Source organism: Neofelis nebulosa, chromosome 7 (genome assembly GCF_028018385.1).
Source record: "Neofelis nebulosa isolate mNeoNeb1 chromosome 7, mNeoNeb1.pri, whole genome shotgun sequence".
NCBI classification, from domain to species: domain Eukaryota; kingdom Metazoa; phylum Chordata; class Mammalia; order Carnivora; family Felidae; genus Neofelis; species Neofelis nebulosa.
The window spans coordinates 75,167,962-75,195,030 of NC_080788.1; the positions used below are offsets into that span (position 1 = coordinate 75,167,962).

Below are 27,069 nucleotides of genomic sequence, written 5' to 3' on the forward strand. Positions count from 1 at the left end.
ACCTAAGCGTGATGCTCAGGGGTGGATGTGTCTACAGAACTGCCAGCTGGAAGGAGGTGGCACGGGAACTCCCGGGTGATACTCTCGGCCTCACACCCGTGGGGATGGTGCCAAGGACGCTGCAGGGATCCCCGAGGCTGGGCAAGCTGGAGGAAGGACGAACACCCCCAGATCTAGCCAGTACCTCTCCTGGCATCGCCCTCAGCCCTGAGTTTCCTCGCCAGTCAGCAAGTAGGAGCTGGACGCTTCCCAAGCAGTAGGGCAAAAGGGAGGGGCATTGCAAGGATGACCCGGGGAGGGGTACCCAGGCCCACAAACAAAAGAAATGGGTTCTGCTCACGGTGCCCGAGGAGTGGGTGGCACGGAGAGTGGACGCTAGTCCCGCCCGGGAGATGGCCCAGGCTCCAGGCGACACGCACAGGGCGTCGCACGCGGGAGCCGGCGGGAGGGGTGGGCGCGAGCGCGCGCGGGGTCTCACGCGGAAGGGAGGCGCGGCGCGCATGCTCAATCCCACACCTCACCGGGCGGGGCGGGAGACCCGGGCTCCTAGGCGGGGGGAGGAGCGCTCGCGCAGCCGCCCCTGACAGGAGCGGGCTCGGCGGCTGCTGCAGCGCTCAGCGCCGGGGCCCTGCCGGAGCCGGGTCTAGCATGTGCCGCGGCTCCCCGGCGGCGGCGGCTCCTCTGCAGCAACGGCAGCAGCAGCGGCCGCCATGGCCAAGCCCAGCGCGGAGCTCACCCGCGAGCTGCAAGGTACGAGGCTGCGGTGGTCTCCGGGACGCCCCGTCCGGGAGCATCCCAGACCCAGTGCGTTCCTCCCCGCGGTACACCCCAGCCCCGCTGCCTCCTGCCCTCCCCGCGCCCCATGCATTCCGGCTCCAAGGCGGTCCCCTGCCCCTGCATCCTAGCTAGGGGCATCGCTGTCCCCCGAGCATCCTCCGCTGCCCGCCTCGCCTCACCCTGTCAGGACCTTCCAGTCCCAGAGCCGCCCGTCCCGATCATCGGTGACAGGTGCAGTCCCCTGGCGCTCCGTGGGGCTGACTCTCATTGATCCTAGCCCATCCCTCGGCGAGACGTCCAGTCTCCCCTCCAGAGAGTCCCCGTTTCCCCGCCGGGCGGGGCCCGGTCCGCCCCGCCGGGCCATGGGAGCTGCCCCTGGTCCTGACCGCCTCTTGGCTCAGCACCCTCCCTCCTCCCGGCCCCGCCCCGGAACTGGCCCTGAAAGCCCCTCTGGCAGCCTGGCAGCTCCCAGGCCAGTGGGGCAAAGAAGGGAGTCAGGGAAGAGGGCCCGGATTGGAGCTACGACCAAGAGCAGTGTCTCTGCAGCTCGCCTCCCACAGCCCCCGTCTTAGCCTGCCCCTTCTCCCTACTCACACTCACACCTCAAGGTCTCTCCTGTTTGCATGGTTCTCAGACTCAGCCCAAACCAAGGCCTGACACCACACCCCCCACCCAGCACTACCACAACCCTCACTGGCCCCCCGCCCCAGGCAGGAGCACAGGCTAGCCCACGCAGAGATCAGGACGCTCAAGGATACTCAGAGGCATGCTGCACCATGGCAATTTCCCATACCTACACACACACATAAATATAATCATCAGATATGTGTACACACATCTTTACAGAAAATGCACCCCCACCACACACACACACATACACATATACACACTGGGATATCCGGATGGGTTCTGCTAGGAAGTGGGTATTGGGCTCATTTAAACACTAACTCTTTCTCACCCCCCACTTCCCACCCCCACCCCCACACCAAGGCTGTCTTTCACAACTACAAGCACAGCATACTCATTCACCTATCCAGTCCTACCAATGCCACACACGGGCTCCCTGGCATCTTCAGAAGGCGTGCACACATGCATAGTAAAAGGCAGACACTCACACCCAGACCACCTAGAATATAGTCAGAGGGACACCCCCACGCCCCCACACACTGACTCACTATGTATATGTCAATGGCTGCTGGAGTGCATGGGTTGGAAAAATCCTTCACACCCTCAGAAGTGTAAGACACACCCTCCCACAGACAGTGTCACTCAGCAACTGTCCCCTGACTCAGGGACATCAGGAGCCAGAGTTTTCTCCACACCCCCCTCCCTCTCTAATAGGAAGAGAAAAGCCACCCAAGAAGGAAAGCTCTCTCTGTGCTTATTTCTCCTCTCATCTGACCCCACCCCTGGAAAGCCCTGGGGAGGTAGGGGTGGCCAGGGTAAGGGGAGCTCTGAGCAGGCCCCCCACCTACCTGCAGACAGCATCAGGAGGTGCTTAAGCCAAGGGGCTGTGCTCCAACAACATCGGGTGAAGCTGGAGACGAAGCCCAAGAAGTTTGAGGATCGAGTTCTGGTGAGGGTACTGGGCTTCGGCGAGTGGGGGGAGGGGGAGCAGCTGAGGGAGTGTCATCAAGGGCAGCTGGGCTGCTGAGAGCAAGGAGCCTGGGAGGCAGGGGAGACTGGGGGTGGGGGTGGGGGGAGAGCTGAGGAGACCAATTCTGGGGAAGGGGCAGGCTAGACTGAGTGGATGTCCAGGAGCCCAGGGTGGGGCATGAGAGAGAAGGAGGATACTGGGAGCAGAGGGCCACTGCTGACAGGGGTTGCACACAGGCTGAGTGGGGTGAAGGAGGGCAGGTGGCCTAGGGCCCAGGAGCGGCCATTTGCTGCTGATGTTCTTTTCCTCTCTCTGAAGGCCCTGACCTCCTGGCGCCTCCACCTCTTCCCCCTTAAAGTCCCAGCCAAGGTGAGTTGGGCTGAGGAGCAGAAGTACACCTGGCATACTCCCTCCGGAGCCAGGCAGCCAGGCTCTTACCTTAAGATGAGCACCCCCATGCCCCTCCCACAGGTGGAGAGCTCCTTCAATGTCCTAGAAATCCGCGCCTTCAATACGCTCAGTCAGAACCAGGTGAGGACCCCAACTTGGGCCCTACTATTGGGTCAGCAGGAGGATGGACTTGGTCCTGATGCTCCCTTTCCTCTAGATCCTAGTGGAGACAGAGCGTGGCCTGGTGAGCATGCGGCTCCCATCCGCTGAGAGTGTGGACCAGGTGACACGACATGTGAGCTCTGCCCTCTCCAAGGTCTGCCCTGGCCCTGGGTGAGTGGCAAAGGAGGAGTCTCTCAAAGGGTTAGACAACAAGGAGACTTCTTCCTCCTTCCCTCCTTCCCCTGGACCTGGGCTTCTGGAACACTGAGGGCAAGAGCCCTTATGTCCCCACTGCTGCTTCTTCCTAGGGTCCCAGAAGCTATAACAGGGGAAGAATGGAGAGTTTCTTTACACCCCTCTCTGAGATGGATTTGGTCATTTTCCAGGTGTCTAATCCGTCGTGGAAATGCTGACACCCCAGAAGGGCCCCGAGACACGTCCCCTAACTCTGAGACTTCCACATCGACCACTCACAGTGTCTGTGGTGAGCAGGGGCAAACTTGGCGGAAGTGGGACCTAAACTACCCTGCCCTTGTCCAGAGTCCTTTGTGCATGGGGCTGTGTCTGCCCTGAGGACTCCATAGCTCCTAGACCTCAGAGGTTCATGGTATAGCAGGAACCCAGGACATGGGCCACATAAAATGACCTTGACCTTTCCTTGAACTCTAAGCCTATTCTCCACACCCTTACTCCTCATGGAACCAGCTCACATCCTGCCCCACAGGTGGCTTCTCCGAGACCTATGCTGCCCTGTGTGACTACAACGGACTGCACTGCCGTGAGGAGGTGCAATGGGTACGTTGGGCAGGGACCCAGCCGGTGGGCAGGTGGGACCCAGAGGGAGGGGGCGGGGGAGGAGGGGAGCAGGTGTGAGCCAGTTCCACCTCTCCAAGGATGTGGACACCATCTATCATGCCGAGGATAACCGGGAGTTCAATCTTTTGGATTTCAGCCACTTGGAAAGCCGGTAAGCAGATGGAGCAGAGACTCAATCCCCCCATTCCAGCCTCAGCCTCCAGGCTCCCTCTTCTGATCCTACCTACAGCCCCAACTCTATCTCCCCAACCCCACCCCCCTTTGCCTTCTACCCATCTAGACTTTCCCCAGTCCATCACCCCATCCTTAAACTCTTCTTTCCTGCCCCAACCACCGGCTCACCACTTTCCTGGCCCTTCAATCTCCCCACAGAGACTTGGCCCTAATGGTGGCAGCCCTGGCCTACAACCAGTGGTTCACCAAACTCTACTGCAAGGATCTGCGGCTGGTAGGGACTACGAGGGGTGGGAGGAGGGGCTGGAGAGTAGTGCCCTCTCTGGCTCCTGGTCACAAAACCTCCTCTGTCCTCAGGGCTCTGAAGTGTTAGAACAGGTGCTACATACCCTGAGCAAGTCGGGGAGCCTCGAAGAGCTGGTGCTGGACAATGCCGGGCTTAAGACGTGAGGCCAGCCTCCTCCCTGGGCAGTGGTGCCCCAGTGATGTAGTCTTAGGGTCCCAGAACGTCAGAGCATGATACGGGTCCCCAAGCTATCTCCTCCAGCTCTTTACTTTACAGAAAAAAAGACTAAGGCCCAACAAGGGCACAAAGCAGGTCATTGGTCAAGCTGGGACTCAGACCTAAGTCTCCTGGCCCTCCAGCTCCATGGCCTCTCCCAGTATGCTCCATGCCCTATCCTCTTCCATCAACTACCCAATGGGGTGGACTGCTCTAATCTCAAGGACCCAAAGCTAGGCTTTGTTTCGGCACAACTTCCCAGGTACTTCATAGTGATGACAAGCTCCCTGGCAGGCCCCAAGCCCATCCCCACCTATGGAGGCCTCTGACCTTTGCAGCCCCAACCAGGCAGGCAGGTGGAGGAAGAGGGGAAGTCCGGGGCTGGGACAAACAAATCCTTCCTCCCCTTCCCTGAAGGGACTTTGTCCAGAAGCTGGCCGGGGTGTTTGGGGAGAACGGGAGCTGTGTGCTGCATGCCCTCACTCTGTCCCACAACCCCATCGAGGACAAGGGTGAGCCCCAGCCCTGAATCCTACCCCCACCACAATATAGACCCCTGCCCTAGCCCAGGGCCCAACCTGGGGCCGAACAGGGACTCTCCAGCCTGATGCCAGCCCTTGCCCCAATACTGTTGTCCTTGACCCCAGGCCTGTACCCCCTTCGAGCCCCCACTCTGACTCTGCACCACCTATGCCCACTGCCCAGCCTCTCACTGGGCCCATTTCTCTGTCTACTCCCAGGTTTCCTCAGTCTGAGTCAGCAGCTCCTCTGCTTCCCCACTGGCCTCACCAAACTGTGCCTGGCCAAGACTGCCATTTCCCCTCGAGGTACTTGCACCAGGACCCCTGACCTCTGACCTATAACCTCCTCCAGCACCCTCTGGATCCTCGAGTCCCAGAGGTGTACCTACCCATTCACACAGCATCCTGGGGATCTGAGGAAGGGAAAGGAGACACACTTGGGGGCTGGGGGGAAGAGTTGTGTGGAAGGGGAAGAGGTGGGGATGGGGGCCAACCCAGCCCAGTGCCCGCTGTGCTCAGGGCTCCAGGCACTGGGCCAGACCTTCGGGGCCAACCCAGCCTTTGCCAGCTCCCTTCGATACCTGGACCTGAGCAAGAACCCTGGGCTGCTCGCCACAGATGAGGCCAATGTGAGTCCGTGGAACCTAAGCTCAAGCCCCACAGAAGCACACTCAGGTTTCAGGACCAGGGAGTCTCTGCCCTATAGCTTGGGGGTGGTGGGGCTCTATCACCTCTTCCCTGGCAGCCCCTCTGTCCTTGTTCCCAGGCCCTCTACAGTTTCCTGGCCCAGCCTAATGCTCTGGTGCACCTGGACCTGGCAGGAACCGACTGCGCCATTGACTTGGTGAGGGGTCGGTGATGGGAGAACCAGCCTGAAGTGATTTAGGGAGGCCAGGGTGGCCCCTGTCTCATCGCCCCTGCCTTGAGTGGACAGAGCTGGAAGGATGACTCCAAGTTCAGCTGAATTATAAAGCAAAGCCCACAGCTCACACCTGTGGGGCACGCTATCCCGGTCACTGCCCAAGGTTGTGCTGGCTGTCCCTAAAAGCCAGCCCTCCCTCCATTCCCAGCTGTGCTCCTGGCTGAATCCACCAAGAGGAAAGGATTCTTCCCCTGACTTGAACAAGGCACCTTATGAGCCCCTAATGGCTCGCTCTGGCTTTACACATTCACTGCCTGTGAGCCTCTCCGCCACCCCTGGGGGTCAAGCAGGGAGTAGACCCACTTTCCACAGAGTGGAAACTGAGGCATTAAGAGGTGAAGTGGGCATTCATAGAAGGAATCACACTGACTGCCAAGGGTGAAGAGCCAGGACTTTGATGGAGAGGGAGGAATCCTTGCCAGCCCCTCCCAGCCCATGTGAGACCCACCATGTCTTTCCCCACAGCTTCTGGGAGCCCTGCTCCATGGCTGCTGCTCCCACCTAACCTACCTCAACCTGGCGCGCAACAGCTGCTCCCACAGGTGGGAGCACAAAGGGCACAAGGAGGGATGGGGTGAGCCATGGGCATCCCCCTCCCTTGCTGACCCCGGGAGTCTCTGCAGGAAGGGCCGAGAGGCCCCGCCGGCCTTCAAGCAGTTCTTCAGCAGCGCCTACACACTGAGCCACGTCAACCTGTCGGCCACGAGGCTGCCCCTGGAGGCCCTCAGGTCGGGTGGGTGCAGGGTTGGGGGGCGTCCAAGAGGGAACCATGAGAGAAGAGGGTGAGGGGTAGAGGTGGGCCTGCTGACCTTCCTCCCACAGGGCACTGCTCCAGGGCCTCTCCCTCAACAGTCACCTCAGTGATCTGCACCTGGACCTCAGCAGCTGTGAGGTGAGCCCTTGGTCACCTAACGCCCACTGCCGGTCCCCCACCCGGTCGCCTCACTGTTCATTTCTCCAATCTTCATCAAACCCTGGCTCCATCTTACCTCTGTGCTGCACCTCTGTGACCCCCAGACCCGACCAAACCTCCACTTTCCCTTCTCAGTGTGTCATCTGTGTCCCTCTTTTCCAGAGGTCATTTTCAGTCTCCAGTATGCCCCCTGAAAGCTTTGGGGTGGGAGATACCAGACTTTCCCACCAGAGGGCAAGAGCGAGCTATCTCCGGAGCAGCAGTCTGGAGATATTTCTAGCTAAAGGGAGGAAGGGAGAGAGCCCTAGGAAAGGATCTGGTGCAGAAGGGGCCTCCTGATTTTACACCTGAGACCTAGCATGGCCATGAGTCCTGGTGTGACTACTCTAATCTCTAAGCATTAAAGGTGTCCCCACCCCTGCCTTCCCCACCCCACCCTCACCGTGTCCCTGCAGCTCCGCTCAGCAGGAGCCCAGGCTTTGCAGGAGCAGCTGGGGGCTGTCACCTGTGTGGGCAGCCTGGATCTGTCAGACAATGGTAAGTAGGGACACTTCCGTTCCTGGGGACCAATGGGGCCAGGGGCCTGGAGCACGGCCCCCTCACCCCCTGCCGCCCTCAGGCCTCAAAGCCAGACCTCTCCCATCTATTGGCCAGGGTTCGACTCGGACCTCCTGACACTGGTGCCCGCACTTGGCAAGAACAAGTCCCTCAAGCACCTGTTCCTGGGCAAGAACTTCAATGTCAAGGCCAAGTGAGGTCCCCTCCCCATACCCACAGACCTCACTCCATCATCCACCTATCCTTTTGGCTCACTGTGTTACCTCTGGCCCCTCCCTGCTCAAATCACCTCCTGCTCCTCCAGTAGCATGACCCCAACCCCTCCCCTCCTGCTCTGAGCCCTGACTCCCCACAGGACCCTGGAGGAGATCCTCCACAAGCTGGTGCAACTGATCCAAGAAGAGGACTGTGTGAGTGACTGGGCTTGGGAAGGGATCCACAGTGGCAGGGGCTGCGGGGACTGGGCTCAACCCCACTCTTGCCCACATAGTCCCTGCAGTCACTGTCAGTGGCAGACTCAAGGCTGAAGCTCCGCACCAGCATCCTCATCAATGCCCTGGGCAGCAACACCTGCCTGGCTAAGGTGGATCTGAGTGGCAATGGCATGGAGGACATCGGGGCCAAGATGCTGTCTAAGGCCCTGCAGATAAACTCCTCCCTCAGGTACAGTGCACACTTTGATCTCTGACCTGGAGTCCCAGTATGCCCCCTCCACACACACGCGCGTGCGCCCTGCTTGCTGTGTTGCTCTTGTAGCCCAGCTTCCAGAACACCTTCAGGCCCAGAACCATCTTGGAGTCAGCCTCATTACCCAGGAAAGGAGGGAGGACTCCAGAAGGGGGTGCGTGCCTACCCCTAAAAAGGACCCAGAGGGAGGGGTAACCAGCTACTGTTCACTGTCTCCCTAGAACCATCCTATGGGATCGAAACAACACATCTGCCCTGGGCTTTCTGGACATTGCAAGGGCCCTGGAGAGGTGAGTGGACCAGAGCTCTGCCCTGACCCCAGCCCCAGCCTCCCTGGGCCTGGACCAAGCCTGCTACATTAGCCCCACCCTGGTTCACTCAACTTGTTTGCAGAGATATGTTAGGAAAGGCCCGGGTGATGGAAATGGTTAGCAAGGAGAGTATGGAGAGCAAGGGCCTCTCCCCACCTTTCCCTAACCCAGCTGTGTCACTGTGCCTTACAGCAACCACACACTGCGCTTCATGTCCTTCCCCGTGAGTGACATCTCCCAAGCCTACCGCAGCGCCCCGGAGCGCACCGAGGATGTCTGGCAGAAGGTAGAGGCCTCGGCAGGGTGGAACAGCAAGGGGCAGGGGCCAGCCCATATCCCAGGCCCTGACCCCTCCCACCCCATCGTCTCCAGATCCAGTGGTGCTTGGTGAGGAACAATCACTCCCAGACATGCCCTCAGGAGCAGGCCTTCAGGCTGCAGCAGGGCCTGGTGACCAGCAGCGCCGAGCAAGTAAACGTTTCCCTCTGGGACACGTGGGGCATGCATGGGGCACACAGGGTTCAGGTGTGATGTGATAGAGGGTGCACACGCGAGGGTGGGGGCATGAAAGAGGCATTTTGTGGTGTCCACAACTGGACTGAATGCATGGGAGAGCAAAAGATGGGACATTCAGAGTATGGCTTAAACATGAGAGAACGTGTGGGGGGCCCCAGACCAGGAGTCCCTGGGACCACAGGAACTCCCCTGAATATTCATGGGCATCCCAAGAAGAGAGAACAGGCCATCCAGAGACACCACTACTACCCCATCAGTGCCAGCACCAGGAGCACTGCACAAGGGGACCCAGAAATGGGGTGCCTGGGGTCCCACCTGGGAAGATGAGGGTACAAGGATCCCCCCCGCTGACACTTCTGCCGGCTGTGCTCCAGATGCTGCAGCGGCTGTGTGGCCGGGTGCAGGAGGAGGTTCGGGCCCTGAGGCTGTGCCCCCTGGAGCCTGTGCAGGATGAGCTGCTTTATGCTCGGGACCTGATCAAGGACGCCAAAAACTCACGGGCGGTGAGCCCTCCGCAGCCCCACCCTCCTTCGCAGTCCGAGAGCCCAGGAAGGCCGGCCACACTACCCCAGGAGTATCCGCGCCCTGACCCATGCATCTGTCCTCCCAGCCCAGGGCCCCCAGGACCTGGTCAGGCCCGATTCTGACCTTCTGATGATAACCCTTTCCTTCTGCAGCTGTTTCCCAGCCTCTATGAGCTGGGCCATGTGCTGGCCAATGACGGGCCTGTACGGCAGAGGCTGGAGTCAGTTGCCAGTGAGGTGTCCAAGGCTGTGGACAAGGAACTGCAGGCAAGTCCTGAGGGAAGAAGCCCAGTGTTGACCAAGGCTCAAAGCTGAGGGCTGAGGTCAGCATGAGGAAATTCCTGGGGACAGGAAGGAAAGGCAGAGTTGAAGCCATCCACACTCCCAATGTTTCTGGCTTTGCTAGAAAACAGGGCTTGGATTTTTTCTGCTAGCTTCCATGTTGACCCCTGAACTCTGACCTCTCCCCTGTCCATATGGCAGGATGGAAGGAACACTTACCAGGATGTGGGGAAGCCTGAATGTCCCAGGCTCTGCTGGTAACCAGCCCCAGAACGTTGGTGGGCCCCTCAGTCTCACCATGGGGGGCTGGAATAGACAGGCTAGAGTCTCTTCCAGTGTGGTGCCAGCCCTGACCCTGCGCCCCCCCCCCCCCCCGGGGCTCTGGCCTCCCCTCCTCCCATACTAGGTGATCCTGGAGTCGATGGTCAGCCTTACGCAGGAGTTATGTCCTGTGGCCATGCGAGTGGCTGAGGGGCACAACAAGATGCTGAGCAATGTGGCTGAGCGCGTCACTGTGCCCCGGAACTTCATCCGAGGGGCGCTGCTGGAGCAGGCAGGACAGGACATTCAGAACAAGCTGGAGTGAGAAGTGGAGGGGGTTGGCATTGGGAAGGGGCTGGATTTGTCCCAGAGCACTTAGGAACCTGGGGCCCAGCTACAGCAATGAATAATGAATGGCATAATCTCCATTACAAGGGATAAATCTTTAACTAACTGCAACCTTGCTATTTAGGGTCTAACTGGTCTTTGCCCTAGAAATCTAAGTGCTGAGCCTGGGTTTAGGAGCCTGGCAGTGCACATGTAGGTGTACACACACACTCAGCCACACACATCCACCAAGAATGGCCTCCCAGAAACAAAGCACAGCCTCCTTGGAGGCATGGACAAAATCGATGTGAGTAGAGGTGCCTGGACTATGCTCTGCCCTCACTCAGTTCTCGTGTTCCCCTCCAGCGCTCCCTCATCCTAGGTGCCACTGCTCCCCAAAGCAAAGGAATATTATCACTCATATCCATGAAGTGGCCAGCTCAAGAAGAGCCAGTTTCTGGGCTTCCAGCAGAGACCAGCAGGGTTCACTCAGCACCCCAATTTACCCAGCTCTGTTCCACTGGAACTCCAGGAGCCTGGCCCAGAGCCCCTTTGCTCTTTCTCCTCAATTCCTCTTTCCCACTCTCCCGATCTACACACACCTATGCGGGGTGTCAGTGGGTGGGACAGAGCATGCCTTTATGGAGACACAAGGGAGACCTAAGGTGCCTCCATGGATGTCCAGGCCAGCTGCCCACTCCCTTAGGCACCTGGGGAAAGGCTTAGGGGCCAGGGAGCAGGATGACTGAGTAGTCCCACCTGTGCCCACAGTGAAGTAAAGCTCTCAGTCGTCACCTACTTGACCAACTCCATAGTGGACGAGATCCTGCAGGAGCTGTACCACTCCCACAAGAGCCTGGTAAGGCTTCTGGACCCCAGCCAGGCTCAGGCACACTCTCCACCCCACATCATCCCATCTCCCCCAACCAACCATCCCCCAAAGCCCCGGAAGGTGAGCAGCTTCCTTGGGAACCTGTTCACATCTGACCTTCCCCAGGCCCGGCACCTGGCCCAGCTAAAGACACTATCAGATCCACCATCGGGGCCAGGCCAAGGGCAGGATCCGTCCTCCCGGGGCCGAGGCCGGAACCATGACCATGAGGAGACCACAGATGATGAACTTGGGACCAACATCGTGAGTGCCCCAACCCCCACTCCCCACCTTAAACTAGGTCCTGACCCTGAACCTGCAAAACACTGTCCCCTTCCATTTCTCTGGACTCCACTTTCTCCTGACACTGGTCCTGGTCTCATCCCCCAGCCCCAATCCAGCCCATCTTCTTCCCTTGTCCCAGTACCTCAGCCACCCAAAGAAAGTGAGGCAGGAGGGGCTCTAAAGAGAAGGCTTTATGAGGAATAAGAGGCTTCAGATGAGGCTCCTGGAACTTGCAACTTGGCTCCACCATTGGTTTCCATTTCTGCAGGACACCATGGCCATCAAAAAGCAGAAACGCTGCCGCAAGATCCGGCCAGTGTCCGCCTTCATTAGTGAGTCCCCAGCCTCAATTCTAATGTCCTCCAGGTCCCTACACCCTTCCCAGGCTCTGGTCCCTTTCTTTTTAATTGTCTTTCCAACCTGCTTTCTCCCTGTGCCTCTTGCTACTCCCTCTAATGCTGCTGTGCCCACAGGTGGGAGCCCTCAGGACATGGAAAGCCAGCTGGGGAGCCTGGGGATCCCGCCTGGCTGGTTCTCAGGACTCGGAAGCAGCCAGCCCACAGGCGGTGGCTCCTGGGAGGGTCTATCCGAGCTGCCCACTCATGGCTATAAACTAAGGCATCAAACACAAGGCAGACCTCGGCCCCCCAGGACCACACCTCCAGGACCTGGTCGGCCCAGTGTGAGTCCATAAGTCCTTGCAAAAGGACCAATACCACTTAGCAATGCCAGAGCCAGGGGTTCTAGCCTTAGGACCAAAATGCCAGAGACATCAGCCTTGGGGGATCAGGCAGGGGCCCAGGCAGGCCACTGAAAAGAGGATGGGATTAGCCAGTTTTCCCAGATAGGAAATCTGTCTGCCAGTCAGTGGCAGTTCCCATTTGGGTGAGGGATACAGCCAAGAGCCACCATGCCTAGGAAATGCCCAGGCAGACTAAAGTCTAAATTTTCATGGGGCCAACAAGAGGCAAGTCCAAGTCCAAAGGGGAAGGCCCTGAGTGAATGGAGAGAGTAGGGAGGACTTCCTGTTCCAGATGAGATACCCTACAGGACTTTCCTCCCAGCAGGTGCCAATAACTGGGACACGACAGGAGAATGGGATGGCCACCCGCCTGGATGAGGGGCTGGAGGATTTTTTCAGCCGAAGGGTCATGGATGAAAGCTCCAGGTGTGGCACCTAGGCACAGTCCCATTTTCTGCAGGCCCAGAGGCCCTGAAGGGCTCCTTCCCAGCAGTCATGGAGGTCTCTCCAATGGCAGTGTCCCAAAGCCAGTCTCTCTGAAACGTTTCCCCCACGTTCTCATCCTTCCCCACTCAGCCCTTAACTCCCGTGTTCTCTGACTTTCCTCAGGACAGCTGGGAAGCATGGGGCCAGGGTGAACCACCACAATGGGATGGTGGGAGGGGTGGGGTCGCAACAGGCCCTGGGATGGGATGACAGTGGTAAGAGCCCTGGAGGGTATATTCTCTGTCACAGTCTTGCAGACTCCCCAGCACCTGTCCAGAAGAAACGGAGTCACTGGGAGAAGCTGAGAGAAGGATGGGGGGATGGGGGTGCCTGGGAGGAAGGAGTTGCTGGGGAGACAGAGGGAAGGAGACTGCTGGAGGATGACGGAGAAGGTGAGGAAGCTTTGTCTCCTGAGACCTAAGTGGAAAGGGTTACGGGGCAGCAGGAGAGACTGGATGAAAGGAAAGTTGGAGGCTTATTAGACCCAGGGCTAGACTAACACTAGCACCAGCCTGCGCCCTGAGTGACCTCCACATCTGGCATTTTGCATCTGCCTGCGACTTTGTCAGTAACTCATCCCAACTCTGCTCAGCTACCCCCGGACTCTGCGGACCCTGCGGCCAGGCCTCTCAGAGCCGCCGCTGCCTCCACTCCAGAAGAAGAGACGCAGAGGCCTGTTTCACTTTCGCCGGCCCCGGAGCTTCAAGGGGGATAGGGGGCCAGGGTCCCCCACCACTGGGCTCCTCCTCCCTCCGCCCCCACCCCCACCCCCAACTCAGGAGAGCCCCCCAAGCCCAGATCCCCCCAGCCTTGGCAATAATTCCTCCCCCTGTTGGAGCCCAGAGGAGGAGAGCGGCCCCCTCCCTGGATTTGGGGGGAGCCGGGGGCCTTCCTTCCGCAGGAAGATGGTAAGTGAGGTGAGGTGCTGTATCCTCCCCGGTTGCTGTTCCACACATAGCCCACCCACTTACCCTGTCCCAGGCAGTTAATGGGAAAATGACAGGACTCGAGGTTCTAAGGAACTTTGGTCTTCCCAATGGCCCCACTCCTTGAGTGATCTAAGCCTGGTGACCCAGAGCATGCTGGGAGTGCTGCATGCAAAGAAGGACAGAGGAAGGACTCCTCAGAGGAGGGGTGAAGGGTCAGAGGGTTGTGGCAGGGCAGTCCCAGGGCTGGGGTCTCAGAGGGGTAGGGGCCCTCCCTCACTCCCTTGCAGCCTATGGAGCCCCTTCTCCATCAGGAACTGCTTATGAACCCACGGCCTTGTTCCAGGGCACTGAGGGGGCGGAGCCAGGGGAGGGGGGCCTGGCCCCTGGGACGGCACAGCAGCCAAGGGTCCATGGTGTTGCCCTTCCTGGGTTGGGAAGAGCCAAGGGTTGGAGCTTCGACGGGAAACGAGAGGTGAGGGGAGCCCAGGCACCCAAGTGTTTCTATGGATCCCTGTCTGCCTCCCTTCTGTGCCCTGTCCCTGCTCGGGCCAGTGGAGAGAGTGATTCTGTGGTGTTAGAAGGTGTTAGCTGCAAGTCTGCTCATTCCACACACTCACCTGCTGTGAAAGGCTGAGGAGGTCATTTAGCCTCCCAGAGCCTCTACCTCCCTGGAAAATGGGCAGTTGTAAAAATACTTACCTCTAGAGTTCTGTTTCTGAAAGTTTGGTGACTAGATTACCATCTTTATGACTGATTTTTCCCTTCCCCACATACCACCTGGATTATTATTCACATATTTTTATTTAAATCAACTCACCCTTTTAACTTAGTCTGGTCCTAAGCATTATCATTTTTTAAATCATGGACTTATTGTACTAGTCATGTTTTTTTTTTTTCTACCACACATAAAATAAACACATAACTGCTAAAATAACAACATGCTCATTCGTGTAAGCCGTTTCTTACACCCCCTAGGGTGGTAGGGGTGTGACTTTTGGGGGATAAGGGTCCAAGTGTCCAGGGACTAATGCCCTGAGAATGGCATGAGATGCTAGAGCAGAAGCCCCTTGTTAACTGCAGTCTCCATGTAGAGGGGACTTTTCTTATGACCTGACTCAGCTATCCTTTCAGGGTACAGGCCCAGACCTGGAGGGCAGTGTCCAGGCTTGGCAGAAACGGCGCTCTTCAGACGATGCAGGTGAGACAGTCCCCCTCACTTCCTTCCCTTGACCCCTCTCTTAGGGGCCCCTTCTAATTCGCCTTTCCCCTTCCCCCTTTCTCATCTCCTCCCTGCACCCCAGGGCCGGGAGCCTGGAAGCCCCCACCACCACCCCAAAGCACCAAGCCAAGCTTCAGCGCCATGCGCCGAGCAGAGGCCACATGGCACATAGGTATGGAACGCCTCTTCTCAGGTAGCAGCACTGAAGGCCCAGGGTGTGTCCAAAGAACCAGAAGCCACAGCCCCCATGTTGGGGAATTTACAGCCAAGGTGGGGCAGTCAGGAAGTCACCACAGTAAAAATGTTTTGAGGATATTTACAAAGCCTCATCCAAAGGAAAGGAACAACCCAATGCAAAGAAAGATCTTACAGAACAAAAGTGGCTTTGCCAGGATTAGCAGAAAGGAAGAACACTTTGTGGATGGTTCCAGGGAATTCCGTAGAGCAGGGGCCACCTCTGGCCACCGTCAGCAGAGTGGCACCTCTATAAAGAAGGTCTCTCTCTGCACCTCAGCTGGGAAAGAGGGTGAGCAAGTACCAGCCATGCCAGACCCACCTCGAACATTCCAGTCTCCTCCAAAAGTAGCTCGCCAAGCCATCCACAGTTCACTCAGAAATGTGCCACAAGAAAAGGGCAAGAGCCATGCCTTGGGGGTCAGAAACCCTGGGTGTTGGTCCCGGTTCAACCACCACCAGCAGTGTTGACCTTAAGCAAGTCATTTACCTTCTGGCTTCAGAACTCTGGAGGAGTAAATGAATTGTGGTAGGATGCTTTCTTTCTGCTGGGATCAGAGCACTTAAGGAGCCTCTAAAGGAAAGCTGGTCAGCTCAGCATCAACTCACTTGCCCACAGGCCTGGAACACAACACTCCGACAACACTGACGTGGACAAATCTCCCCATAGAGGCAGACACTTACTCACCTGCCCCCTCCCATCCCAAGGCTGGGGCACAAGGGCATGGTGCAGAGTCCGTGCCCCTGGCCAATCCTCCAAGGCCATCCCAACACTGAAGGCATCTTTGCTGATCATCCCATCCCACTCACAGACTAGTTAAAACACCTAAAGCGAGGCTCCATCCTTCATTTAGGAAAGCACAATAGTCAGATGCTCCACTGGGCACACACCTACCACCAGCACCCTCCAGGTCCCTCTTACTCACACCTCACAGATACACACACAGACAACACCTTCCAGGTAGTGCACCCTCAGGCTCAGATTGCATGAAGCCACAGAGGCAGCGGTGGGAGGGTGCCAGGGCATCTCTCCCCAAGGCTCTCACCATCTAAATCAGACTGGCAGAGTCCTGGGAATGCCAGGCTGCACCCTTGGCAGGGCCTCAGGGCACTGCGGCCTTGGATGGGCAGCCATGCCTGTGGACCCAGCAGTCCCTGTACCCTGGCTCTGCCCCAGCAGGCATGGGCTCAAGCCCTGCCCTTCAAGAGGAACAGCCACACCAGGGCCCCCTCCAAAGGTGATGGGCTCAGGACAATCCTGGAGACCATACCAAGGAGACAGAAACACTTAGAGCAGAAGGGGACATCCAGGGCAGAGGCAGAGGAGCAAATGGGCTTGGAGGGGAGAAGTACTGGCCTCTAGGGCTTCATAAGGAAGAAGGTCAGGGAGAGCTATGCAAGAATGCCATTTCCTACAGCTTCTCCTCTCTTCCCATCCCCCAGCTGAGGAGAGTGCCCCCAACCACAGCTGCCAGAGCCCCAGCCCAGCCTCTCAGGACGGGGAGGAGGAAAAGGAGGGGGCCCAATTCCCAGAGAGGACCGTTCCCACTAGGAATGCCAAGGTGAGGGCCGGCAAGGCGGAGGGGAAGGGCCCTTGGATGAGGCGAAGGGACTAACTGACCCAGTCTTTTCCTTCTTTTGCCAGCTGCAGGACCCCCCTTTAGCTTCACGGCCCCCCAAGCCAGTGGCTGTGCCCCGGGGCCGCCGGCCCCCCCAGGAGCCAGGGGGCAGGGAGGAGGCTGAGGCTGGGGGTGCAGTCCTAGGAATGAACAAACCCCGGCTGAGGCTGGGCTCACAGCAGGATCAAGAGGAGACCGAGGTCCAAGGTCTACCACCTGGCTCGGGGCGGGGTGCTTGGGGGCGCCTCTGGGACCTCATTGCCCACCTCAGGACCCCTCCCGGGCTTGGAATGAGTCACAGCTTGGATGAGCACCCAGCCTATGAGCCCTACTCATGTGCCAGGCCCACCTTGACTGTCATTTCAGGGCCCCCAGATCCAGGCCGCCGGACTGCCCCCCTGAAGCCCAAGAGGACGCGGCGGGCACAGTCCTGTGACAAGCTGGAGCCTGACAGAAGGCAGCCCCCTGACCCCACAGGTGCCAGTGGGGTGGGCAAAAGGGCAGTCCCCCTCTGCCAGATACGGTATAGCCCACACCGAGAGGCTGGCTCTCCCTGCCTAGGAAACAGGACTCCCTGGATTTGTCCCCAGCAGGAACCAGTGAGCCAGGAACAGACTGACAGCCGCTACAGCACCCTGCCCAGCCCTCCTCTCAACATGTGCCTCACAAGGACTCAGACCCCCACCCACCCCCCACACCTCCAGGCCCCTCTGCCAGCCCATCCCCCAGGGGCAGGATGGCAGGATGAGGCCTGGGGACAGGAGGTGGGGGACAGGATGGGAGAGAGCAACCTGGAGAGAGGGAGGCAGAGCTTGGGGCAGGGCCGTCTCCTCTCCTGGAAGGGCAGATCTGTCCCTCTATCCCCAGGGACTCTCTCCCTCCTTGTATAGAATTAAAAAAAACAAAATCACTGCCTGCTTTGTCTCTGCTGTCTTCCCCATTCACTGCCACCACCCCCCACCATCTGCTCCCCCTCAGTGCTCAGCCACAGTGGGGAAAAGTAGGGAATACTCCACAGGGATGAAAATGGAGCTCTGACAGGAGAGAGATGGGCCCAAGACGTGCTAAGTGGGAGGGGACTGAAAAGTCCCTAAGTGTGGGGTGGGGGAGTGTATGTGCAGGATCTGGGCCTAGCTGGCTGAAGGAGAGACCAAAATGACACAAATTAGCACCAGTGTGTGTCCAGCTCTGGGGCATGCGGTGGGATTGGAAGGTCCCGGTGTTCAAGAGAAGGTTGGGGGGCAGCGTGCTGTGTGGTGTGTGTGCAAGTTTCCGCACAGGCAGGCTCACTAATGGCGGAATTAAATGAGGTTGCATTATCTTAGGGGTACCACCAATAGTCAGAATCTCAACGGTAGAGTGGCCCGAGGGAACAGAAGTGTCCACAGTGAGGGACGATTAAATCAATTGTTTCCCATTGGTGTACTAACAAATATTACCTCAGCATTCGAGGCTCCATTCAGGAACCTCTTCCTCTGTGAAGCCCTTCCGATTGCCTTCTCCTGACTCATCAAAATTAAACCCTCCCTCTCTGTGACCCATTGCATCCTGAATAAGTCTGGAACATTGCACCTGTCACATTTCATTGTGTATTTGTGTATTAGCTCATCATCTCTCTGTCTGTGGGTCTGTCTGTTCTTTCTACATGCACCTCCCCCAGGGGCAGGACCTATGTCTCAATCACCTGTGCCGGGTGATTGCCTGTTCAGCCCCAGCCCCTGGCACGCAGATGTTCAACAAATGGCCGTTAACTTAGAGCGGCTTAGAGAATGGAGGGTCAAGATGTTCTGGTGAACCCTCTCGTGTACTCATCCCAGGTCACCATGTACCCAAATGTCCTCATGTGTGGATGCAGCTCCCCAGGGAATTGCCTAGTTTCCCGGGTGTCACTGGGGAACGACTAACGTCTTGTTTCCTCAAGATCTGTGTGTGACATGGCCCCTCCCACAAGGATGTGACCACACGGGTTGAATCTTGGGGGGGTGAGGGGTGAATTGTGAGCGCCAGAAGATGCTTCGGGAATCAGTCCTTTAGCGCATGTCCCTAGTGGCAGCCCTGCCTCAGGATGGGAGACTGTGTGTGTCCTTAAGCAATTGTGTGCATCTCCATGTGTGTCCCTGTTGAAAAGCAGCGAGGGAACTGGACCTCATTCTCAAAGCTATGAGATTTAGCGTGGTACAGGGTGGTTTTTAAGGAGCACGTGAAGATCTCCATTCTGTTGTATTTGGGTTGGTGTGAATGAGTGTATGTGTGTGTGACAAGTATAGCCCAGTGTTCTTTTATGAGTTACTGTGAATATCCTTCACAAGCGCGATGTGGAGAGTGCTGAGACTGGGTGTGTTTCCTTCTGTGTATCCGTAGGGCTGTAACTGTCGTGGTGTCACAGTGAGTTTATGGTGCTGGCGCCTGTGTGTGTCAGGATACGTGTGAGCCCACGAGCCGTGGGTGCGTGTGTCTCCATCGTCTCCTGGTGTGAATGTGTGTGCGTGCACACACTGCCACAATGTGTGCATGGGTGTGGTGTGAAGGGGAAGATGTGTGTCACTGTGTCTGTGGGGGTCCTGCCTCTGAGCCACCCCCGGCCGGCCCTCCTCCCCCGGCTCTGTGGCTCCCTCCCAGGCAGTGGCCCTGCCCCTCCCCTCTTCTCCCTCCCAACCGGTCTGTGCGGGGGGGAGCTGGTGCTGCGGCCCCCCCACCCCTCCCCATCCAGGCCCCATAAATAGCAGCAGAGCCGGAGCCGGAGCCGGCGCCAGCGGCTGGAGAAGCAAGGGAGTCAGGGCCAGGGCCAGAGAGCCGGAGAAAGGAGCCCCCCGACTAGAGCCCAGGTGAGCCTCCCCTTCCTCCCTAGCCCAGCCCCAGCCTGGCCCAGCCTGGCCCAGTCTCCGTAACAACATCTCCCCCCAGCCCCCAGAGAGGTCTCCAGTCCTGCCCGATCCCCTCACCACCACATGCACCTGCCCATCTCAGGGGCCCTGCGAGAACTGGGAGACTTGTGGCAGGAAGGCAGAGACCCCCACCCGCCCACCCAGACCCTCCCTCACATATCCAGAAAGGCACGCGCTATGGGGAGGGGGGGAACCCAGCCAGAGAAGGGTCCCGGTTCTGAGGGAGGTACGGGAACTGGCACACCCTCCTGGATACAGACACACGACTAGGGCACAGACACACAGGGTGGGGGCATTCAGACACACCAACGCACACTCGCTTGGGGGAAGCACGACATGGGATCAGACAGCCTCACCCTGAGATGTGGACAGACACAGATAGATGGACTGACCAGCCGTGAACTCGGGCCAGCATACCCCTGCCTGCTGCTGCCCGAGGCTTGATACCACTGCTGGGGGAGGGTGGCGTGCGTGCATCCCACGGGCAGCATGGAGGGGGCTGTGGCTCCCCAAAAATCCTGTCGCTAAGAGACAGTGCCAGTGCTGCCAAGAAGTGTGAGAACAGGGGAGGTGGGGAGGAAAGCGGGAGTTGTCATAGTGGGAGCCCCTGCCAGGAACCTGGAGGAGCTCTCAGCGGGGATGGGGCTCTGCCTCTAACTCCCCAAGCCCACCACCCCTCCCTTGCCATAAGTCACCCAGGAGATGAGTAGGGGGAGGTGGATAAGGACAGCCCCGCAGGGCATCTTACAACCTGCCTCCTCCTGCCCACTGCAGACTCCATTCTTGCGGCCCATCCCCTTCAGACTTCCAGGGGCTCCTCCACCCATGTCCCCACCCCCTTGCCCCAGTTCAGCTCCCTCGTGCCAAGACTGAGTGCAGTGCTGGCTCAAACATCAGTCGGGAAATAGCAGAAGGTGCTGAGGTAGCAGAAAGCATGAATCAATCGATGGCCTAGGAGCCAAGACTGCCAGGAACCCCCCATACCCCCAGCCCTCTCCAACCCCATCCATGCATAGTAGGTCAGCAGGGGTGACAGAGGCATAGGGCTGTGCAAGAGTGGGAAGCTCAGGTCCTCCGCCCTCCTTGTCCACAGCTCCAGCCAAGGAAGCTAAGCTGAGGGCAGGGGTGGAGGTGGGTAGGGGGGAAGCAGGAGATCCATAAGATCCCAGGGCCTCAGGAAGCAGGACAAGGTGGGGCATGGGGCCCAGGTTCCCAGAAGACAGACCCCTCCCCTGGCAGATGTTCCCTTTCCAGTGTCCAGGCCATCTGCTCTGTCCCCACAGTGACATGTCGGACCCTGAGATGGGATGGGTGCCTGAGCCCCCAGCCATGACGCTGGGGGCCTCGCGGGTGGAGCTGCGGGTGTCCTGCCATGGCCTCTTGGACCGAGACACACTCACCAAGCCCCACCCCTGCGTGCTGCTCAAGCTCTACTCTGATGAGCAGTGGGTGGAGGTGAGAATGGGCTGGGTCTTATCTGAACTAACCTCCTAGCCTGGGAAGGAGGAGGGGCTGGGAAGGGGCAAGGAAAGCCTCACAGGAGAATGTGAGGACTCTGAGGGGCCCATTCTAGGCTGTGGGGGTAACCTTGGAGACACAAACCATTTTAGAGCCACAGAGTCCTATAGGGTCCTGGGATCGGCCCAGGCTGTGGCACAGCTCCCAAAGGCCTTATCAGAGCCTCAAAGGACTGACGGTCCAGTGGGCTGGCAGCAGCCTGAGCTCGGGGGTCAGCCTAACAAGGGAAGAGCTAGTCACTGGGGATACAGGAGCCTGAGGAAACCTGGCATGAGCAGGGTGGTCCAGGGCAGGGAAAAGTAGCCTGGGTTCCCAGAGGGCCCTTGCCCCCTGCCGCAGGTGGAGCACACAGAGGTGCTACGCTCCTGCTCCAGCCCTGTCTTCTCTCGGGTGTTGGCCCTCGAGTACTTTTTTGAGGAGAAGCAGCCCCTGCAGTTCCACGTGTTTGACGCTGAGGATGGAGCCACTAGCCCCCGCAATGACACCTTCCTCGGCTCTACAGAATGCACCTTGGGCCAGGTTTGCCTTCTCATCCACCCTACCCCCTTCAGCTTCTGCCTCTGAAAGCCAAAATAACAGAGAATAAGCTCTGGAGCTAGTTCAGTCTGGGCTTGGACCCCATTCCACCATTCACTGGCTGTGCAGCCTTGGGCAAGATGTTTAACCTCTCTGAGTCTTAGTTTCCTCATCTAAACAATGGGGGTCATATGCCTACCTCTTAATGTTGCTGTGGAAATTACATCCAACCCTAGCCCAAGTATAGCCCCTGTGAGCACTCTAAGGATATTTTTACCCTGTCCCTTGTTCCCTGGCCAAAGCGGGGGGGGGGGGGGGGGGGGCGCGGGTCACAGCTGGATCTCCCTCTACCTTCATCTCCAGATTGTGTCACAAACCAAGGTCACTAAGCCATTGCTGCTGAAGAATGGGAAGACTGCGGGCAAGTCCACCATCACGGTAGGCAAGGTCACCTATACTGACCCTTGGGCACAGCATTCAATGCCCCTGCATGGACATCCATGGTGACATCATGCCCAGGACTGGCTTCCACCTAAGGGAAAGGGCATAAGGTGCCCTTTGTGTGGTAGGGGGGAATCCTGCACTTGTTTCCCCTTTGCAGATTGTGGCTGAGGAGGTATCTGGCACCAATGACTATGTACAACTCATCTTCAGAGCCCACAAGCTGGACAACAAGGTTGGAAACCCAGGGTCCAGGCCCCCATCTTCCCTGTTAGAGAGCCGAGGCCCCCATTCAAGATAAATCAGTGCTGCTCCCTACTTCAGTATTAGCTGCCTCCCCTTGCAGACCTCATCAGGCCCATGGGTCCTTTCCTCTGTTCAGGATCTGTTCAGCAAATCTGACCCTTTCATGGAGATCTATAAGACCAATGGGGACCAGAGTGACCAGCTCGTCTGGAGGACGGAGGTTGGTGCCTGGAGCAGTGGGGAAGGAGGGAGGAAGAGCAGAGCAGGGAAACCTAGAGAGGAGGTGACCAGCTCTCGGGTGCCTCTCCAAGGTGGTGAAGAACAACCTGAATCCCAGCTGGGAGCCATTCCGCCTGTCCCTGCACTCCCTATGCAGCTGTGATGTCCACCGGCCTCTCAAGGTGAGGCCCCCCCACCAAGCAAGGGCAGCCTATTGGAGCATCTAGCCTCTGTCTGAGACATTCCTCCTGAGCGTGTCAAGCCCCTTCCCCTCCCTCATGTGATAAGCCCTTCCCACTGTGGGGTAAAGACCCAGTCACAGTTCAGTTTTCCTACAATGTGTGCCTTTTATCAAGGCCAAAGTCCCTGCCAGATTGAGCCAAAGAATAAAGTTCAGCAGGTAGCCTCTTTAGGCAGCTTAAGAACATCTGTTTGGGCCTAGGGACTATTAGCCCCCTACCTCTCTAAGTCCATCCCCTGCCCCCAGGAACCACTGCAAAGCAACCCTGACCCTCTCACCTCCCCTCCTTGCCTTCTCAGTTCCTGGTGTATGACTATGACTCGAGCGGGAAGCATGACTTCATCGGCGAGTTCACCAGCACATTCCAGGAGATGCAGGAAGGAACGGCAAACCCTGGGCAGGAGGTGCCACAAAGACCCCAGCTCCCAGAATCCCACCCAGATCCCTGGGAGAATTCTAAGGGTGCTGAAGAGCCCATTACATGCAATAGGACGAGGGGGTGGAAAGTTCCCAGGCTCGGTCTAAGGACTGAGCCATGGGGGTCTTGCTCTGGGAGGCTCTTCTGGAAGGGAGACCAGGGGTTGCCTGATGGAATTGTGACTGTAGACTTGTGGGGTGTGTGGGATCTAGATGCAGTGGGACTGTATCAACCCCAAGTACCGGGACAAGAAGAAGAACTACAAGAGCTCGGGGACCGTGGTACTGGCCCAATGCACGGTAAATTCCGGTGCCTGCCTCAAGCTGGCTGCTCAGATTCAATCCTTTTTTCAAAGACCAGTGTCTCCTCCTCTGGGAACTGAGAAGGCTTGCCCTATCCCACTGGGAACTTCAACCTCAAACACTTTTGTCCCTTCCACTTTCCCCACAGAAGCCCGCCCCCCTCAGCTCCCTCCTCAAAGGACCATCCTGCTACTTTACCTCTTCTCTCTCCTGCTAGGTGGAGAAGGTGCACACCTTCCTGGATTATATCATGGGCGGCTGCCAGATCAGCTTCACGGTAAAGACCCAGGGGACGGGGGACACAGGCAAGAGGAAGGGGCTAAGCACATCATGAACAGAAGGAGCCCCAAATCCCCACTGCCCCTGCTGGGGCCGCTCATGAGCCTTAGCATTGTCATCCTGTACTCCTCAGCCCACTCCATGATGAAGCTACCTGTGGGCTTGACTGGACTTACCTGGGTCCTCCCCTACAGACTTTAGCTCTGGGCTAGCCTCTGTTAGCTCTCATAGATGCACTGAGACCCTTTTCCACCTCCACTAGGTGGCCATCGACTTCACGGCCTCCAACGGGGACCCAAGGAGCAGTCAGTCCCTACACTGCCTCAGCCCCCGCCAGCCCAACCACTACCTGCAAGCCCTGCGTGCAGTGGGAGGCATCTGCCAAGACTATGACAGGTAGGAGGCGGGGGGAGGTAGGGGAGGGGGGTGGTGGGCACGGAGGCCTTGCCCAATGCCCCCCCCCCCCCCGCCGGCTTTTCTTCTTGCCAGTGATAAACGGTTTCCAGCATTTGGCTTTGGGGCTCGGATCCCCCCCAACTTCGAGGTAGGCTGGGTTTGAGAGGAAGGGAGGATTTGGTGGGAGAGTCAGAAAGGAAGGAAAGGACATCTTCTCGCTGCCCTCACCTTACCCTCACAGGTGTCCCATGACTTTGCTATCAACTTTGACCCGGAAAACCCTGAATGTGAAGGTAAAGAGGGGAGATTTTCACCAGCCCCGCCTCCCCCCCATACACCGTACGCAGCTGATACACCCCATGCAGGGGGATAGATTCCATCCTCATGGGCCAGCCCCCTGCCCTTTGGCCCACTCAGCTCCTGTCTTCATTTGGGACTCCCAGCTCCTGACCCAGCATCTGCCCACCCTCCTCTCCCAGAGCCTGGACCATCCAACTCTCCTGCTTAGTGAGGAACTTAAGTGGCCAGGCAGTCCTGAGATAGGGAAGCACCTCCTTGGTTGGAAGGGGTGTCAAGAAGCGCTCCCTGCTAATCTCTGCTGGCCTCACCTCCTGGCCAACAGAGATCTCGGGGGTCATCGCCTCCTACCGACGGTGCCTACCCCAGATCCAGCTCTATGGCCCCACCAACGTGGCCCCCATCATCAACCGCGTGGCAGAGCCAGCTCAGCGAGAGCAGAGCACCGGCCAAGCCACGGTGAGGAGACGAAGCAGGCAACCAGGCACTGCCCCACTGGGTGTCCTCTGGTGGGCCTGGAGCCGGGGCCAGGGCCGGGCTTGGGGTGGGTGCCAAAGCCTTTACACACAGAGCCTACCCTTCCTCCCTTCTGTCTGCTTTCAGAAGTACTCGGTGCTGCTGGTGCTCACCGACGGCGTGGTGAGTGACATGGCCGAGACACGCACAGCTATCGTGCGCGCCTCCCGCCTGCCCATGTCCATCATCATCGTGGGTGTGGGCAATGCGGACTTCTCAGACATGCGGCTGCTGGATGGCGACGACGGTACCTTGCGCTGCCCCCGAGGGGTGCCCGCGGCCCGCGACATCGTCCAGTTCGTGCCCTTCCGGGACTTCAAGGATGTGAGTGCCTGGTGCCCCCCACTGGCCAAAGGACTCCCCAGCTCCTCAGGCCCTCCAATCTGACCAGCCTCTCCCAAACCGGGTTGAAGGCTTGTGAGGGAGGCTGGATGGAGCCCATCTGGCCACCCCGAAGCCCCGCCCCCTTGCCTGGCCTCTCCCCCCACAATCTTCGCCCCCCCCAACCACGTCCCCGCCCCTACTCCCAGGCCGCACCCTCTGCGCTTGCTAAGTGTGTCCTGGCTGAGGTGCCCAGGCAGGTCGTGGAGTACTACGCCAGCCAGGGCATCAGCCCAGGGGCTCCCAGGCCTTGCACACCGGCCACGACCCCCAGCCCTAGCCCGTGACTGCCTCCTACCGGACCGACACTCCCTCAGCCTCTCAGTGAGTCCTGGGGGCCCAAAGGGGTGGACAGGGGTGCAAGGTGGTGTTTGGTGGAGCCCATCTGGGCTCAATGTTGTGTAGAGGAAGGTGCTTATGACTATCCCCCCTGCCCCAGGTGCCTGTCCTCACCCTTGTGATTCGAGTGACCAGTGCCTCTCCCTCTTGGACCGGCTGTGCCCCTAGGTCCTGGAAGTGCGTGGTGAGCCCTGCTCTATCTGTCCAGGCCCCATACCCCTCAGCCTTGTGACTTTCTTCAGTGATCCTGACTTTCTCGCCATTAATAAAGGGAACCACTCCTAGCACCTCAGCCTCTATCCATCATGTCTCAGATGCCCAACACCCACCCAACCATACACGCCATTAAGAAATGAGGACCAGCACCTTTCAAAATCTGAGCCAGAGCTTCCCCAGCAGCTTGGTATCTCAGCAGTTTCACCCCAATTGTGTGTCAGTGGGATCTGATGAGCCCTTACCCTCACCTCCCAACCCCAGGGGGCCCAGCACCATGAAGGTTAATTACCAGAGATGGGGGGGTGGGTAATAAGGGGCTGCCAAAGGGGCAGGTTGATGCCCTCTTACAGCTGCCTCCAGAGAAGCCCAGCTGAGTCCCCCATGAGCTGAACTCCAGCCCCCACACAGCTGTGGGGCGGGCCGAGAAGGGGTGTTGGGCGGGGACTGAAGGAGGGCAGCAGGTCTGTTAATGAATTATGAATATAAAGGGAGCATCTAAGGTCTGTGCAGCCTGGTTTTCCTGGGTGTGCGAATGTGTGTGCTCATGCACTGCACATCCCTGCCTGTCCATGAGTGTGGTCTTAATGTAATGATTCAGGAAGTCAGGCTGGGTACTCTTAATAACATTAACAACAGCAGTAAAACGTTATGGTTTGGCATGTGCTAAACTTTGTGCTACGTGCTTTAAATGTACCCACTCTCACAAATCAAGTGACATTCCATTTAAATTCACCCATCATCAAAGAACTGGTGGGCCTGGAACTTGAGCCCAAACCCATCTGTGCCCACACTCTTAATCACTAGTGTGCAGCTTCTGTGAGGTGTATCCATGTGAGCCTCATCTTGAGATTCAGGTGTATGCATATGTGGGCTGATTGTGTGTATGGGGGTAGGTGCCTGTGAATGGCATTTCTGCCCATGTGTGTGCTGTGCAGGAACCCAGCCAGTTAAGGAAGGTGTGCAAGAGCGGTGTTGGGTCTGGACTGCAGCTCCAGAGAGCAGGCGAGGACACAGGTGATATCCAGAGCAAGAGAAGAAGAGATGGGACCCTGGAGGGACCCTCCCTGCCCCAGCCTCTTTCTTCAATGATGCATGTGGAAGGAGATGAAGGAGGAGAGGCTCTGTGAGCCACTCAGATAGAGGAGCCAGAGCCAGAGAGAGTGGCCGGTGGCCAGTGGTAGAGAAGGAGAGGAGAAGAGAAAGAAATCCTGGGGGAGATGGAGGAGATGCCTCC

The 27,069-nt window shown here is 58.2% G+C and overlaps 2 protein-coding genes across 10 annotated transcripts; both read left to right on the top strand.

Moving 5' to 3' along the window:
• The first annotated feature begins 10 nt into the window (after nt 1-10).
• Nucleotides 11-17,535, top strand: CARMIL3 (capping protein regulator and myosin 1 linker 3). 9 transcript variants are annotated; one of them, XM_058738575.1, is made up of 40 exons: nt 11-750; nt 2,259-2,353; nt 2,693-2,743; nt 2,846-2,905; nt 2,982-3,097; nt 3,313-3,410; nt 3,651-3,721; nt 3,820-3,893; nt 4,115-4,190; nt 4,274-4,362; nt 4,836-4,930; nt 5,159-5,245; nt 5,459-5,568; nt 5,706-5,783; nt 6,327-6,403; nt 6,485-6,589; nt 6,684-6,753; nt 7,230-7,311; nt 7,429-7,525; nt 7,688-7,742; nt 7,823-7,995; nt 8,241-8,309; nt 8,523-8,616; nt 8,703-8,801; nt 9,221-9,349; nt 9,524-9,637; nt 10,059-10,234; nt 11,012-11,099; nt 11,238-11,375; nt 11,665-11,728; nt 11,870-12,078; nt 12,461-12,564; nt 13,217-13,532; nt 13,897-14,025; nt 14,685-14,751; nt 14,855-14,944; nt 16,450-16,568; nt 16,652-16,832; nt 16,992-17,102; nt 17,216-17,535. In XM_058738575.1, the coding sequence occupies exons 1-40, from the start codon at nt 711-713 to the stop codon at nt 17,242-17,244; spliced, it is 4,125 nt and encodes a 1,374-aa protein (XP_058594558.1). In that variant the 5' UTR covers nt 11-710; the 3' UTR covers nt 17,245-17,535. The 9 variants fall into 9 exon arrangements, with proteins under 9 accessions (XP_058594558.1, XP_058594561.1, XP_058594563.1 ...); XM_058738578.1 differs by having other exon boundaries at nt 17,219-17,535; XM_058738580.1 differs by having other exon boundaries at nt 16,658-16,832.
• A 1,784-nt stretch (nt 17,536-19,319) lies between these two features.
• Nucleotides 19,320-25,906, top strand: CPNE6 (copine 6). The gene is made up of 17 exons (XM_058738596.1): nt 19,320-19,450; nt 20,794-20,965; nt 21,368-21,547; nt 21,908-21,982; nt 22,146-22,220; nt 22,368-22,451; nt 22,543-22,632; nt 22,991-23,095; nt 23,322-23,408; nt 23,629-23,688; nt 23,953-24,086; nt 24,180-24,234; nt 24,328-24,379; nt 24,709-24,842; nt 24,987-25,223; nt 25,430-25,604; nt 25,720-25,906. Exons 2-16 carry the CDS (start codon nt 20,798-20,800, stop codon nt 25,565-25,567), a joined length of 1,674 nt encoding a protein of 557 aa, XP_058594579.1. The 5' UTR covers nt 19,320-19,450; nt 20,794-20,797; the 3' UTR covers nt 25,568-25,604; nt 25,720-25,906.
• The last annotated feature ends 1,163 nt before the right edge of the window (nt 25,907-27,069 follow it).

What these genes read in the sequence shown, in the direction of transcription:
- CARMIL3 (XM_058738575.1), top strand. Translation starts at nt 711, where the DNA reads ATGGCCAAGCCCAGCGCGGAGCTCACCCGCGAGCTGCAAG. An exon ending in ATTGCAAGGGCCCTGGAGAG is followed by an intron (nt 8,310 to 8,522) that starts GTGAGTGGACCA and finishes TGTGCCTTACAG; the next exon opens with CAACCACACACTGCGCTTCA. An exon ending in TTCCCACTAGGAATGCCAAG is followed by an intron (nt 16,569 to 16,651) that starts GTGAGGGCCGGC and finishes TTCTTTTGCCAG; the next exon opens with CTGCAGGACCCCCCTTTAGC.
- CPNE6 (XM_058738596.1), top strand. Translation starts at nt 20,798, where the DNA reads ATGTCGGACCCTGAGATGGGATGGGTGCCTGAGCCCCCAGCCATGACG. An exon ending in CTGATGAGCAGTGGGTGGAG is followed by an intron (nt 20,966 to 21,367) that starts GTGAGAATGGGC and finishes CCCCTGCCGCAG; the next exon opens with GTGGAGCACACAGAGGTGCT. An exon ending in CCCACAAGCTGGACAACAAG is followed by an intron (nt 22,221 to 22,367) that starts GTTGGAAACCCA and finishes TCCTCTGTTCAG; the next exon opens with GATCTGTTCAGCAAATCTGA.